Raw genomic sequence first — 16,561 nt, forward strand, 5'->3', positions numbered from 1 at the left:
GAGCAAAATTTCAAGTGTCATAGCAAAGGATATGAATACTTATGTCAATGTGATATTTCAGTTTTTTCTTTTTAATAAATCTGCAAAACTTTCTAAAACCCTGTTTTCTCTGTCATTGTGGGGGTATTGAGTGTAGATTGATGAGGGAAAAAATGAATTTAAATGATTTCAGCAGAAGGCTGCAACATAACAAAATGTGAAAAAAGTGAAGGGGTATGAATACTTTCTGAATGCACTGTACGTATTGTTGCGTCAGAGGGTCTGTGAGCGGACAGCACTTGTCTCCACGCCATAATAGCATTGAGTTTTTGTTACTTCTCCACAAGGCCATCTACTTTAATGTCATTTCAAGGCTGCTTAATATGGAAGTGAAAAGTGGGAGGACACTTCTTACAAATAATGGTTTATTAAAAAGGAAAACACTTGTTTATACTTGCTCTTCCACGAGCCTCGACTATGTATACAAAAATAAAAAAAGGAATGACACAGGGAGTCGAAACAACGAAACTCGGACGAATCCAGCACACAAGACCATGAATAAGGGGAAAGATAGTCAGGAAGATCTCTTCCTCCATCATGCCATCATATGCAATTTGGTGTCTGTCTGTCTGTTTGACATTCGTTACTTATACATTCGGTCGTTACTTATGCAATTTCACCCAAACTTGACAGGAGGACTAAGGGTCACACAGTGGAGGTTGTAGCAACTTCATTTCCCCCCTCCCCAAAGGGGTTTTCCTCCTTGGACAAACGCTGGTAACATGTATAAATAGCTTATCGTGGTGCACTCCAACTAAAAATATTGTTACGTTTGTGGGGGGTAGGCATTACCTTAGTCCAGGTAGAATTGTATAGGTAGTGTGCTCCGACTGTCATGAAGAAAAAGAAACCCTCATGTATCATAAGTAGGGATCTGGTAGACCGTATATCGTGGAAGAGCGTATCTTCGTTCCCATCACGTGGGGTGGGATATGATAATTAGCTCGGGATTAATGGTAAATCCCCTCTATGTAATGACCTCTGTTATTTTTCCTCTGTTCCTTATGACACCAGCAGCACACACACCTAGACAGAAATCGCGCATTAACCTCACAAAATAAAAAACGACCGGAAACCAGGCATCGAACACTATTGCTGGTGCCGCAGCCGCGACATCACCACCTCAATCAGGCAGGCCGTGGGGCCACGCCCCGTGGAGCGGTGATTGGTCTGGAAAGATTGGTGCAAAGATTGCTAAGATGGGACTATGGCATTGGTGGAGCAGGACGGATGACGTCAGAGCCCCGAGTATAAAAGAACGCTCTGCCGACATTTTCTCCTTTTGGCCTCTTCTGCTCTTCTTGATATCCTCGCATGTTCTGGGTTTGGTGGTGAGCGGTCGTCTCCCCGACATTTTCTCGTGGCTGGTTCTGATTTTCGGGATACGACAACGAATGGTCAAAGTTCACGAGTTCTCTTCCTCTTGGCTTCTTCTCTTCTTCGTCTTCTTGTGGCTGGCTCTGATCTTCTGGCTTTGGCGGTGAACGGTCACGATTTGATATCTCGTTCTGCTTCGGAAGTACACGGCGATTGGTCGAAGTTTGTGGCGCTCTAGCGCTGGGAGACGTGGGTGTTGGTGTTGGTGAATGAGATCGTGAGGACAAGCGCGCCTGGAAGAGCGAACTCCGTGCCAAGGTCGTTCCCGCGCACAGACTTTGCGCCAACGAGCGCATTTTCGCGCGCAAGGACATGAACCGGGACGATTCCTGACTAGGTTCAAGAGCCGATTAGAGCTACGTGCCACACAAACACATATTTATTTTCGTTCTTTTATATTTCTCTTTGTCTGTATTCGGGTCTGTATGGGGGCGCTCCAATTAGGAATTTAGTTTTATTGTGCATTCTTTATTACCGGCATTTTCTTTAATAAAGCCTGTATTTTTGTACATTTTAATCCTGTGTCGGCTTGTAATTAATTTATCCAGGTGCGAAGAAGTCGGGTGGAAGCCGTCCAGGTAAGTTTGTCATCCTCCTTTCCCTCGCGTGTAAAGACTACCGTCATTTTTGGATTGAACGCCTTGGAGTTAAAGCTCGTTTGGTCATCCGTGTCGCCCTGCGGTGTTCACTACAGGGTAGTCACACGACAATATTATAAACCACAAATGCATGATTACCTTTTGAAACAGTTGCTACTGCTGTTTAACACTAAACTGAAAGGGAGGAAACCCGGGGTCTGTTGAGTTACCAAGCAGCAAGCTAACGCTTGCCAAGCCAGTCATTCCTTAACGGTTTTGAATGGAGTGCCACTTGGCGAGCGCTCTACAAAAAATTGGTAACTGAACACACCTGACGTTATTGAGGCCCGAGCTTAGATCTGCTGTAATCTATATACCCCAAAGAGGACAATAACATGACCCTTCCTGCTGCTCCCATTCAGAGTTGGTGTACTCGTTATTCAAATTTGAAAATATGTTCTCCTACCCTGGAACGTTAATGCGATCACAGGAATAATCAGAGAAAGAAAAATAACCTTTAATTTTTAAAGATGTCTCACTGCAAATGGCACCCACACTGCATTTTGTAATTCTATCTCTGAAGTTTAGTGTTCATATTTGATACATAAACTTGTCGAAGAATTTCCATTTGGATAAACCATTTGGTATGTATGTCATTAAATATATGTATACTTCAGATAAACAATATGAAAAATGAAACCGTTTTTCCAAAAATTGTGCAAATGAATCATCGCATGTGAATATTACTTATACTCGTACACCCTCGCAGAACAATGGACTTTCACAGAACAATGGACTTTCATGGCTTTGTTGCTCTCTCTCTCGGAGATGTTGCAAATAATGAAGCTGCACACATTCATTGCTGTGTCGGTGTACTTAACATGTGGTGTGCGTCTAGTAACAGAGCTTCATGTGTGTGCTTTCTGTTTCTCCAGCAAATACCGAAGCTTTGAAACAGTTAAGGATGGAAGAGGGAATCGATTCAAATCCCAATAGGTGTGTATGTGTTTCGCTTGTAAAATTCAAATGCTTGTACGACGAATTATCAAATTATTATTTGTGAACCCTGTTTCCTTTGTTTAACCCACATGACTTGCTCGTTTCTCTGACTAAGGGACTTTTGTTCTGGGTCCCCTCCTCTGCAGCCCCAGCACTGTGACGTCAAAAGAATTCATGGAAAATTATATGGATTTTATGGAGCACCAAGGAAATAGCTCCAACACGCACACCTCTTCACCTACTGTCTGCGATAAATGCAGCGAGCGGTGCCTAAACTCCTCGATACAAAGTGGCAACACAGTTGAACATGGTCACTGCCCGTGTCAAAGGCAAAGGACAGTACTGGCGGTTGGCAGGTAGGCCCAAGTGTGGCGCAAATGCAGGGTTGGTGGCATGAATGCTGTGCTTGAGGAATAGCAGTCAATGCATGACATCGATCCTAGTTGAGTGTTTTTGAATTGATGCAAATACTTACAGCATGAATGTTTCTTTGTGCAAGTTTGTACACAACTAACAATATCCCCTTTAAACATAATCAGCTTCGGTTTTGTAATTCCACTGCTGCTGTTTTTTCTCTGATAATAATTGGACCAATTCTATATCGATCATAACATCATCGGGCTGGCACGATGGCCTAGAGGTACGCACACTCACCTCGAAGCTGTTCAGTCTGGGCACAAATCTCAAATCGTTATCGCAGGCTCGGCTACAAACCGTCAGCCCAGTGTTTCACGGGAAGGGTGATTGATTCATCAATGCGCCTGCCATCCCTCGGATGGACGTTCAATGGGCGTCCCGTCTGCCTTCGTTGAGAATAGCTATCGCCAGCACCCTGAACAAATTGCAAATTCCTGCCCTGAACTACAGAGGGCATCGCATCAGCATCACAGCCACACCTTAAGCCAATGACACTACCCCGCAGCCTTATGCTGTGTGCAAAAGAAGACTCCCTTCCCTCTAAGCTGTTTAGCCTGGGTTTGAATTTCGACCCAACTATAAACTGTCGCCCTGGTGTTTTGCATGCAGGGAGAGGTAAATGTGTGTTTGGGTGGACGTTAAACTGTGCTTCCTGAGTCTTGACTCTCAGCATTAGTTGGTGGACCAAAATAGAATCAATTCATCTTTGTCACACACCCAACCTGTCCACCAAGTTTTATCCGAATCCGTCCACAACTTTTTGAGATATCGTGCTGTATATTGTGTTGAGCCCTCTCACTCAATGGTGAAGAATCATTTAAAAACTACACCGAAAGTCCAACAGCGGCGTAGCCTGGCTTGTAACATATTATAAACCACAAACACACACGATTAGCTTTTTAAACAGTCGCTCATGCTGTACATAACATTAAACAAAGAAATTTGGAGGAATCCAGACATCTGTGAGGTAAATTCTACTTGCAGAACTGATGGAAGATCTACTGTAATCTAGATTATACCCCACTAGGGTTGGGTACGTACCGTTTTGTTGGAAGAGACGTAACGCCGTTGCTTTCGATATTTGATGGTTATTTTAACAATCGGTTTGTTTGTGTTTCACACTGAATGAAAAACGTATAGGTAGAGCATGGCGATTGTGATATATGACAGGTTCGACGATATGTTCGGTATGAACGGCATATAAATCAAAATGGCGGTGAGTGGAGAGCCAGCCGCCGCACCACCGTAATGACATCAGACGTAATCACATCAACCTGTCATGTGACCAGATCCTCAGCTCTGATTGGTATACGTTTGAGGGGACATACATACATACATACATACATACATACATACATACATACATACATACATACAGACGAACAAACACTGTTCAAGATGGCTTTGCCCTGTGGGCCAAGCCATAAAAAATTCTCTGATCCAGATTCGGATTCAAATCCTGACCAGCAATGTGTGTTGTTGTCCTTGGCCAGTCTCCGACATACACAAAAAAAATTCACAATGATTGCTTGAAAACTGTTTCCAAATATCCTGTGACAAACAAACGCTACAGACGAACACACAGTTTTTGTAAAATTATTTTGCCAAGTCATAAACAGAGAGACAAGACAGACAGACAAGACAGACAAACATACTTAGCAAAATAATTTTTCCTCAGGGGGCCAAACCCCAAAATTTTCGGAAAGCAGACATGGGCTGTTGTAAAAGGTTGTGCCCCAGAAATCATATCTACACATGCCTAGGAACACAACCTAGGTCAACAACCTCGCCAACAAGCTGCTGGAAATGTAGTATCACCCTATATGTGATCTAACTCAAATACCACTCTAGGTGCGTTTTTTGGTTATCAGCAGCAGTGGCTTTTTCTGCTCTATATCAAAGAAATATCAGATATTAATGACTCAAACAAGCTACATATGTAAATTTACTGCTATTATGATTTCCCCATACAGGATCAAGGTGCACAGCTGACAGAGTTTTGCTGTATGGCTGATTTTTATGAATGATAGATGATGATGGATGATGCTGATGACTTGCTGCATTCATGCTTCCCAATGAAATTGACAATATCAACTTCACCCCCACTTGCAGAAATTTGTGTCATTCGTAGAAGAGCAGCTACTTCATCACTTTTTCCTGGTTTGGCAGATTCATTCTTGTTCTTGGTGGCAAATGCATTCTGGGTGTGGAATGTCTTTAGCTTCACAGTTTTGGTCGATTTGCCCCTGCTTGATATTGTGTCAGACAGAGCCTTTAGCCCGATTTCCTTTACATTTAGCAAGTCAGCCTGGACTGCCTCCTCAGCACGTTGTCCAGTTGATACATTGATGAGACCTGACAGTGTCGTTGTGAAAGGATTTGTTTTCATTGCTGCAACTACTTTCAGTACTGTATCTACATCCCTGGCTACACGTGTTGGTCCAGATTCATGATGAGGACTTTGAGAGTGAAGATGCAACATGGTCTTCAGCTGGGCTGAGACTGCTGAAGTGACAGGCTTTGTATAAAGCCATTTGGTGCGAGCATTTGTGTTGAGTGTTATGCCATCAAGACCACTGTCTTCCTTAGCGTCAGCATTATAAGTTTGCTCTAAAAGCATATCAGGAGATACACCATTATGGCTCCCATCTGCTCTCCGACCAACAAATGCTCCATTCATCATAGCTTCATGCACCTCTGGAGCTGTGTCGTGTAGTGTTTTCATTTCAGACAAGTAGAGTGGCAATGACTGCTGACCATATTTGTAATGCCCTGCAGATGTTAAATAGGGAAGCATTCGAGCTGATTCACACAAATGCCCTCGCCAATTACCTTCCCGTTGGTGGTAGATGAAGCGGAATAATACATCTGACATCTCAAGGAAGTTGAGCCAGAATACAGCAGTTGGTAAGGTGGTGAGAGTCTCCTGGAATTTCAGCAGGTGTTGCTGAAGTGCTACAAGCTGTGAGTGGCATTCTTGGATGGACTTCAATTGTTCAGTTGCATCTATAGACGTATCGAACTGCTTCTTCAGTGCTGCCTCAATGGCATCTATCCATAGTCGGGTGTCTTCCTCTGATATCCAGCTTTCAAATGCTTCCCAATAGCCAATACAGATGCCATACAGCTTCATTCAGGATTTTAATGGCATGCATAGACTGGTAATAGTCTGCTTTCTCTCCAAAGATCTTCTTAGCTGTCCCTTCTTGGCACATTCCTGCTGTTACAAGATGATCTTCCACACCAGAGTCCCTCATAATCTTACAGACTGCTTTTAAGTAGTTATGAGCCTGGTGGAAGCCTCCCAAAAGCAGGATTACCTTGGAAAACTCATCTTTGTGTTTGTCCCTGATGGCCACTGCAAGTTCATATGTGGCCTGGTCTCCAGTGATGACAGTCCATGTATCTCCAAGTGCATGTGATGTTTGTACAAGCCGTGTCATCTCTTCCTTTAGCACAGCAGGATCCGTTGGTGAAGCAGGTATGAGAGGGAGGTATGCAATCCGGCTGGCCTTGTGGTGTGGGAGTAACTGTGCACAGAATGCTGAAAAACCAGGGAGATCAGGATCCCCTTCATATGGCACATGCAGCAGTTGTGAAGTTTTCACTTGTCTTCCAAGTCTCCAGAAGAGCAGCATTTCTTCGGCTGTCTCATCAGATGCAGTTTCCAAACTGTTAACATCATCAATGTTGCAAAGTGATCTAGAATTCCTTCTGTCACTGGCTGAAATGTGACAGTTAGGGATATTTGTTTCAGAAACACCTGAAAGGGTCTTTTTCCTGCTTAACGATGAAGTAGGAAGACTAATATTGTCAGGATGAGTGATGAGGGTACTACTCATGACAGGATTCTCAATTATAATGGCTGTGGTGGCATTGAAAGTCCCACCTTCTAATGTGTTTTTCTTCCAATCCAGGTTGTCCATTGCATAAACATGTAAACTTGCATGATTATGCACCATAGCTTCTGGGACAAACACCCCATTCTCCTCAACCTGTTGCATGATGTTGATGGTTTTTGTTGTCAGTTGGCGCTGCAACGTGTCATAATTGATTCCTAGGCCAAGTCTATTGTTCAGAGTGATCAGTGACTTGCTACGTGTCTGGTTATACACATAGTAAGCTGTAGCTACACTCAAAGGAGTTGGCACTGCTGCTACATGTTGCATAAGTTGCTGCGATATTACAAGTGCTTTCTCCCTAATTGCCGGATGAAGTAATGATGAATCTGAAATATGGGATCCAGACTCTTGGTGCTTTTTCCCTGCTTTGTCAGAGAGCAGCATGGTTGTGAAATCAAATAAAGTTTGTGGAACAATTCTTTCAGCAGCTGCAAAAGAAATTTCAGTAAACTGCTCTGATTTTTGTTCTTTTTTGCACTACTTAATATCAGCTCTCAGAATTTTAGCTGCACAATGCATTATTTGCTGTTTTTCATCAATCTGATTCTTGGCCTCTAACAACCTCAGTTTTTCTAGAGCATCTCCTAGTGGTATGGAGGAAGCACAGATAAAGCCAGCGCCAGTGCTTTGGTTGATAATTGAAATGCGCTTGCCAAACCATTGTTGCAATTTCCACTTCAAAGTTATTGATCGATACGAGTCTGCAGTTTTGACATCTAGCTCTCGAAGAATTGCCCGATACTGATCCCGAAGATTTTTCATAAAAAAGCCACACTTATTTTGGAAGAGTGATGTCTCAAGCTGTTCGACTAATCTTTCAAATGCAACATCATAGAGATTTTGTGTTGGACTGATAGTGGTGATGCGTCTAGCTTTAAAAGTATTCATGCAGGGTGTATGGTAGCAGATGTCATTGGCAACCATATCAAAGCCTTGACCAATTAGCCTTTGCAAGATATCTTGTCTCTTCAGCTTTTTGGCTTGATCAAGGATTGCATGTTGGCTGGTTGTAGTAGACACTTTACAGGTGGGCTCTTTCCCTCTATACCATGTCTTATTACAGATGACACAAGTGTTCTTGGCTTCAAATCCTGATGTGGATTGTCTTGTGGTATGAGACCCAAGAGATGAAGTTTTCATAGGGTCATCAGCCGCTGGTGGTTGCCCTCCTAGATTCCTTTTTTCTGCCAGTTTGTAACTTTTTTCATTCAGGTATCAGTTCCTGCATTTTACATGCCATTTAGGGGAATTTTGTCCAACCCAGTTTTCTTGGGTAATGTCACTTTGTAATCTTCTGTGAATATGATCCCGTCGACAGGACATAGCCACAAGAAGCTTTTCTGTTGATATCACCTGGACATTATTAAGTCCTTTCATTGATGGTTCTTGACATATTAGACATCTGCCATAGTCTGTGTTCCAGCCATCCTCCCGCCTTTTCTTTGGTTGTTCCAGTAACAGTGCCTCTTGAACCAGCCTCTTCCCAGCTTGACTGGTCATTTTTCTCCCGGCTGTGTTATCTGAAACACAAACTAATTCATTAGACATTGTAGTTAAAAGTGCAAAGGAGTATATATATTAAGAACACAACTTCACTTGGAGCAAATCTCATCCAGAAGTGCATGTTGATATTATTTCACACTTGTCTGAAAATGAGTAAATATTAAATCATTCATAAAAATCAGCCATACAGCAAAACTCTGTCAGCTGTGCACCTTGATCCTGTATGGGGAAATCATAATAGCAGTAAATTTACATATGTAGCTTGTTTGAGTCATTAATATCTGATATTTCTTTGATATAGAGCAGAAAAAGCCACTGCTGCTGATAACCAAAAAACGCACCTACAGTGGTATTTGAGTTAGATCACATATAGGGTGATACTACATTTCCAGCAGCTTGTTGGCGAGGTTGTTGACCTAGGTTGTGTTCCTAGGCATGTGTAGATATGATTTCTGGGGCACAACCTTTTACAACAGCCCATGTCTGGTAAACCCCCTTGGCCCCCTAAGTATTTGCCAAATAAAAAGAAAAGAATGACATCAATTTCATCCTGGGTCACGGTGTGTAAATAGAGCTGCTGTAGCCCTTGTTTTGACAAACCCAAAACTCGATCTCCAACCTTGAGCAATCATCGAATTATAAAATGCCTTTGTGTTACTATTCCCACACATTTTGGGGGGAAAAAATGGGGGTATATTGTAATCGGCTCCATCTCTGTCTGTCTGTCTGTCTGTCGCTCTGTGTGTGTCTGTCTGTCCGTCCATCATATCCTCCTCCTAAATGGTTGTGCAGAAATTCACCATTATGATCACCACATGGCAAGAAGGTGCAAGAGCAGTACAATTTTGGCCCCGCCCCTTGTGGCGGGGTCAAAAGGTCAAGTCCCAAAAATGCAACTCCGAGCACATTTTTTGTATGTGCAATGAACGCCGGGGGACACATGAAATATGGAACGATTTTTTGGATTTGACCACCGGTTCATGCCCCAGGGGGGTGAGGACTTAGGGACGCAGAGATCAAAACAGAAAAAATGTAATTTGTTAATCGAGTCGTTCCTGGTGGGGCATTTTGCCATGTTTCAACTTTGCCTTAGGTGGGAAGCGTGTTGATTTGTGATGGCATGCCGTCGACCTTTCTCTAATGTTCTTTGACCCACCCGTGCTGCCTTTGTGCTCATAGAGGTTGATGGTTGCACTCCAGTTGGCACAGCAAATCAATAACGGGAACGTCGCATGTCGCCAGCGCATGGGAAATCTGGATGATAGCGTGAAGTTATTCTGCTATCTGGCTTTTAATCCCTAATCTACCGACGGTTTGTTATGAGGGAAATGCAATCGAGACTGAAACGAAGCACAAAAGAGAAAAGCACTATAGCAAATGAAATTGTTGCCCTCGTGTTGGTAACTCGAGCAGGCACGGGTAACCTTGCTGTTCCCTTCTCTCCTGACATCCGAGACCACCGTTGCTTGATGCTGCCACCCCACCAGGTTTTGTGTGACCAAAATCCCAGAGAGAACCCGGAAACCGGGCGTGTCGGGGGAGGCAAACGGAGAAGCGTTCCATTCAAAGTCCATCCGTGCCATCTGGAGACACAGCAAGTCTTTGAGCAAAGATGAGGTCAGTCGGTGAGACGTAGGTTCTGGTGAACCTGTTTCAGGTTTTCCTGTTTCCCGGTTACGTGATGAAACTTCTGGCAAATGGAACTAAAATGGCCATGATGTGACTCCGATGAAGACCTCCGATTGGTGGAAAGTGTTCCCTTTTGTTTCTGAAAGCATCAATGCCAACACTACTTTGTATGATGTAGTCGTGATGTGATTATGTGACGGCTCGGTTCCCCTTTTATCTCAAATCGTTGTTTTCCACCATGGGATTGATATGCCGTTTGTTGTTCATTTCAGGAAATGAAGCCGTCGAAAGCCTTCCAGGAAGCATGCAAGGTGTCAAAAGGTAATAATAATGATCTTTTTAACACTAATAAATCCCCCAGGAGGTGTATTTGGAAGCAATAATTTTGATTTGATGTTGAAACCAGCATAGATGTGATCTGTTCTCATGTGACCTCCGATTAGCGATTAAAGGGGCTGCACAATCTGAGGTTAAAGATCACCGAGCCATGAGGTTTTGAATTTGTCGAAGGTGCAAGGCTTCGGCTTAATGTTTGTGGAATATACTGTGGCCTGCTTTTTGTGAAAGGTACACAATGTAGAACGGACAGGTGGTTGGTATAGCTCCTCCAAAGTATGGCCTACTCCTTCATTCAGTACCTGCTGCATCGGATTTGATACAGCCAGGAATCTAATATTACTGCTTCACCATCCTGCTCTCCTACCTATCGGCCTATTGAGTCAAGACTATCCTCAATCACAGAGCTAGATAGTGAACCCGTCCATCTACCTGTGCACCAAAACACAGCGCGTTCACACGAGACGTTAGCCACTTAACCATGAACTGCAAATAAAAATCCATACAATGTATTTTTAAGTAAATCCCAAGCTCTGTGGATGTGATGTGCGCAAAATAGGCCAAACAACCTCTTTCTTGTGTTTTCATTGCTTCGGAGCAACTGGCAGAACAAAGCGGGACAAGGGAAGAATGGATGTAACGTAGCAACCGTGCCATTTGAATCTCGACAAATCATGATTATCCTGACAATGTGAGTTGAGCGAAACAAAAGGCATCTAAATGAGAAGTTAATTGGTGACTGACTACCATGTTCCATTGAAGGGATCATTATAAAACGACAGTTACATCTACTTCTAACCCCAAAGCAGAACATTTAAATGACTGAATGTTCTACCGTCAAACTTTAATTATATTGTTATTCCATTATCTATCAACTTACTAATCTTAAATGTACGAAGTAAATACAAACATCCCATCATGTTCTATTTACTAATTTATTTGTTACTTGGGAAAAAAAATTTTTTTGACAAGTATGTTGATTACTCCGGTTTGTGTGTGTGTGTGTGTGTGTGTGTGTGTGTGTGTGTGTGTGTGTGTTTGTCTGTCCACTCCCTTATATTTACCTACAGGCCACAATTTTAAACTGATCTTCACGAAACTTCACCAAATGGTGGAGTTGGTGGTCCGACAGCATCCCATTTTTTTTTTGCTCAAAACGACAATATAGGCCAAAGGTCAACCACTTTTTGTTCAAATTTCTAAAATCCTCAATTTTCATCCGAGTGACTTGAAATTTGAATAGGATTTTCGTTTCGGCGAACTGAATTCAACCACCAACTATTTTTGAGATCAACATCGGCCAAAAGGTCAACATAGGCTAAATTTCTAAAATACTCAATTTTCATCCGATTAACTAGAAATTTCAATAGGATTTTCATATCAGTGAACTGCATTCAACCAACAACATCTTTGAGGTCAACATAGGCTAAAAGGTCAACATAGGCCAACAGTCAACCACTTTTTTCAACTTTCTAAAATCCTCAATTTTCATCCGATTGACTTGAAATTTGAATAGGATTGTCATATCAGCTAACTGAATTCAACCACCAACTATTTTTGAGGTCAACATAGGCCAAAAGGTCAACAGAGGCCGCATTTCTAAAATTGTCTATTTTCATCCGATTAACTTAATTTAAAGACGATTTGCATATCTGGTCACATAATTCAACCACCAATTATTTGTGAGGTCAAAAGGATGCTCTACCGAGTGCCATTCTACTTTGTTCTCTTTTGATAAGTGTCGCTCTATGAGTGATTTTTCATTCGTGTGTTTGTGTATTTGTCTGTCCACTCACTTATACTTGCCTACAGGTCACAATTTTAAACAGATCTTCACGAAACTTCTCCAAATTGTAGAGTTGGTGGTCTGAAAGAATCCTATTTATTTTTGAGGGCAAAAGGTCAACATAGGCCAAAGGTCAAGCACTTTTTTCAAATTTCTAAAATCCTCAATTTTCAACTAAATTGACCTGAAATTTGAATAGGATTTTCTTATCAGCTAAATAGGTTCAACCACCAACTAATTTTGAGATCGACATGGGCAAAAAGGTCAACATACGCAAAAACATCAACAACATTATAGAATTTCTAAAACCCTCAATTTTCATCTGATTGACTTGAAATTTGAATAGGATTTTCATATCAGCTAACTGAATTGAACCACCAAATTTTTATAGAGGTCAACATAGGCCAAAGGTCAACCACTTTTTGCAAATTCTAAAAATCCTCAATTTCCATCTGATTGACTTAAAATTTGAATAGGATTTACATATCCCCGAACTGAATTCAACCACCAACTATTTTTGAGATCAACATAGGCCAAACGGTCAACATAGGCCAAAGTTCAATCACCTCAGATTTCTAAAATCCTCAATTTTCATCCGATTTACTTGACATTTGAATAAGATTTTCATATCTGGGAACTGAATTCAACCACCAATTATTTTTGAGGTCAACATAGGCCAAAAGGTTAACATAGGCCGAATTTCTAAAATTGTCAATTTTCATCCAATTAACTTAAAATATGAGGATTATTTGCATATCAGGTAACAAACAGGTATCAGAAATTCAACCAGCAATTATTTTTGAGGTCAAAAGGATGCTCTACTGAGTGCCATTATACTTTATTCTCTTTTGCCAAGTGTCGCTTGCTCGATGAGATACTTTTAATTTTTCTTTTTAAAGTCCGTCCACAGATTCACGATATTGTTACGTCACTGAATATATCCTAATAATGTATAGGAAATTTTCTTTGATGCACATCCTACTGGGGTTGCAGGATGGCCGAGAGGTACGCACACTCACCTCTGAGCTGTCTAGCCTGAGTTTGAATCCCAACCCAGCTATAAACTGTCATCCTGGTGTTTCGCAGGCAGGGTGATTCACCAATGTGTGCCGTCCCTCAGATAGACGTTAAACCGGGAGTCCCGTCTGACAGCATTTGTTGGTGGGCGTTAAATATCCCATGGTGTCCTTCCCAAAGAGTAGGAAAGTATTGCCGGCACCTTGGCCCAATTCCTGCCCTAACGAGGTGAATATCAGGCTTGGCAGCCGGTTTGTGAAGACTTGGGCCAATCTTCCCCCGGCAGACCCCATAAGGTGGTATAATAGAGGCCGTTAACAAAGGAAAATAAAAGGTTTCTTCAAATTCTCATAATAAAGGTTTGTTGAAAACTTGATGACAAAAGGTCAAATCATAAAAACAAGTTGTGGCCTGGCCATACACAGACACAATATTGCAAAACCCCATCTCCCTTTGTGCATAGAACGGGCTAATAAGCCAAATAAAATGTTCCGTGACAGAATTACTGACCTGTCGTTTGAAGTTCACAAATTACCCTGGTGGTTGTAGACCAAGAAAAGTCTTGATGAGACAATGTAAACTTGTACTCGAGCCCTTTGGAATTTTTCCAGTGTCGACCCAAAGGCCTTCTCTTGCAAAGGATACCATTGGTCCATACATGTCCGTGTGTGCGCAGACAGAACAGCCGGAATGAATTGTAATAAAAGGTTTTTTTTTTGTTTTTTTTTGTATACTGAATCGAGGCTCGTGAAAGAGTTGCTTGTTTTTGAGGGAATATTATGTTTTGATGGAATATATTTGACCTTTCTGAACCAAACATCGCACTTAGCTGCCTTTCACCCAAATGTAACCTATATAGTGGTGATTTCATGAATGACTATCTCATTCACACGACATCTACACTAGAGTGATGATATGGTCTCGAGAATGCAAACTCATTAAAATACCTGGGCTCTGCACCATAAGGGAATTGTTTAGATGGCTTTTCCAACCAGGTTATCCTTTCATCCAGTTCCTGTCTCACCCTTCCATAAAGGTTGGCCTATTTCTGTTCTGGATGAAGAGTCTCTCCAGAACTTGGCTCAGAAACTGCAGGAATCTACAGCAGATAACGAGCCCATCTCACCGAGCACCCATACACCGCCTTCCTCACAATCCGTTGGCCAGGTGTCTCAGCTGCCATGGGTGCAACTTGCCCATCACCTTGGCCTTCCCCAGGGCTCGATTAAGATGACTTCAGGTCCTGCCGATTTGCTGGCCAGCCTTCCACAAGTGGCTCCGACCTGCACTGTGCCTGACATCCTGAGTGCCCTTCATGCTCTCGGCCTACAGGAAGCTGCAAAGACACTTGCTTTGGTTGTCTTAGACAGAAACGAATCCCAAGTTGCTTAATCTCACACGCATTTGGTCTACTTTCTATACAGCTATGCCTGTTCCAAAACATCAGGGAGTCTATCACAGATTGAGCACTGGAGGCTACATTGCAGTGGCTAGCCGCATTAAACAAATACTTGAGGGTTGCGGGGGAAGGAGGAGGTAGAGGATAGCTGCGGGACCAGAAGTCACTGAAACAATGACAGAGAGTTCTGTTAACTTAGGATTCTGGTTGATGACCTTCTTCTTTTCAAGTGATGCGTGGCGCATGTAGTTTAATTCTTCACTTGCGCATATGGTGGTATAAACAAACCATCCAATGAAAGGGTTAATGGATTTGTTCCTCATTTACTAATTTTCCAGTCTTCCAGTAGAAGCTATTGGTGCAGCAGATCCTGTTGTTCATGACAGCCCATAAAGGGTAGATAGTATTGAAGCTTAACAAGCACGAGTCCATGATTACATGTCCCAACTATCCCAGCAGACACATGCTATTGGATGTACGTGTAGTTTGAATATACAATATTGTCTGCAATAAGGTATTGGATGGTGTGAACTTGCTGTATCCCTTTGTTGAAGAACAACATGTGACGTTTGAAGTGCCGTATTAATGCTAAACGAGGCCTTTTGCACATGCATGGTGTGTGTGTTTACAGTGACTCAGTTCTACTTGCCGGGCTATTTTAACCTCCCATTGGTAGCTTGAAATCTGTGATTTATGTCGTCTTTTAAACATAATTTTCAGCATTTAAGTGAAATAGTTGCAATTTCAAAATCGTTAATCATAATTGTTCTGATCCTGGATGCAAAACAAACACGAGAATATAGGATATACGAGAAATATCCGTGGATGAGAGGTGTTCAGTCCTATCATTTCCTGTTAATACATGCTAGTGGCCACTGTGGATATATATATATATATACACACACACACTCATATATGCACAACCAGTCAAGAGTTTAGGTACTTTACTGGTGTACTTAACACTTACATGTGTATTATACTTTTGACTGGTAGTGTGTATATATATATATATACATACACAACCGGTCAAAAGTTTTAGAACACCTCAATTTTTCCAGTTTTATTGAAATTTACGCACTTTAATGTCTCAATGTACTCTGAAATTAAGCATAGAACAAATAAACAATTGGAGATAAAAAAAGAAATCATAGAATCATTTTGTTGAACAAAATTTAATTTAAATGTTTGACTCAGCAAAGTAGCCCCCTTTTGCAGATATAACCGCCGAACACACTCGTGGCATTCTTTCTACAATGGAAATCAAATATTGTTCGGGAAGTTCTTCCCAACACTGTTGCAGAAGTTCCCACAAATGTGTTGAACTTGTAGGTTGCTTTGCTTTCACCCTTCTGTCCAGTTAATCCCAAACCAGCTCGATGGGGTTTAAGTCTGGAGACTGTGCTGGCCATTCCATGATTTGAAGCCGACCATCTTGTTATTTTCCTCGAAGGTAGTTTTGACATCGCCTGGAGGTGTGTTTAGGGTCATTATCTTGCTATAGCATGAACCCCTGACCAACGAGGCGTATACCAGAGTGTATTGTATGGCGCTGCAAAATGCTGTGGTAGCTCTTTTGGTT

The 16,561-nt window shown here is 42.0% G+C and overlaps 1 protein-coding gene across 3 annotated transcripts in view; it reads left to right on the forward strand.

Annotated features, from left to right (window-relative positions):
• The window catches only part of LOC137437724 (RELT-like protein 1), a 50,549-nt gene extending 34,541 nt beyond the window's left edge, over positions 1-16,008 (forward strand). For all 3 annotated transcript variants that reach the window (XM_068132295.2, XM_068132296.2, XM_068132294.2), the window contains exons 4-8: positions 2,930-2,990; positions 3,140-3,349; positions 10,303-10,432; positions 10,717-10,765; positions 14,620-16,008. In XM_068132295.2, coding sequence (XP_067988396.2) covers positions 2,930-2,990; positions 3,140-3,349; positions 10,303-10,432; positions 10,717-10,765; positions 14,620-14,975 — 806 coding nt within the window. In that variant the 3' untranslated portion in view covers positions 14,976-16,008. The remainder of the gene's footprint in view (positions 1-2,929; positions 2,991-3,139; positions 3,350-10,302; positions 10,433-10,716; positions 10,766-14,619) is intronic.
• Positions 16,009-16,561: the final 553 nt, after the last annotated feature.

The sequence above is a fragment of the Myxine glutinosa genome, chromosome 12, assembly GCF_964187855.1.
Source record: "Myxine glutinosa chromosome 12, kmMyxGlut1.1, whole genome shotgun sequence".
Lineage (NCBI taxonomy): Eukaryota > Metazoa > Chordata > Myxini > Myxiniformes > Myxinidae > Myxine > Myxine glutinosa.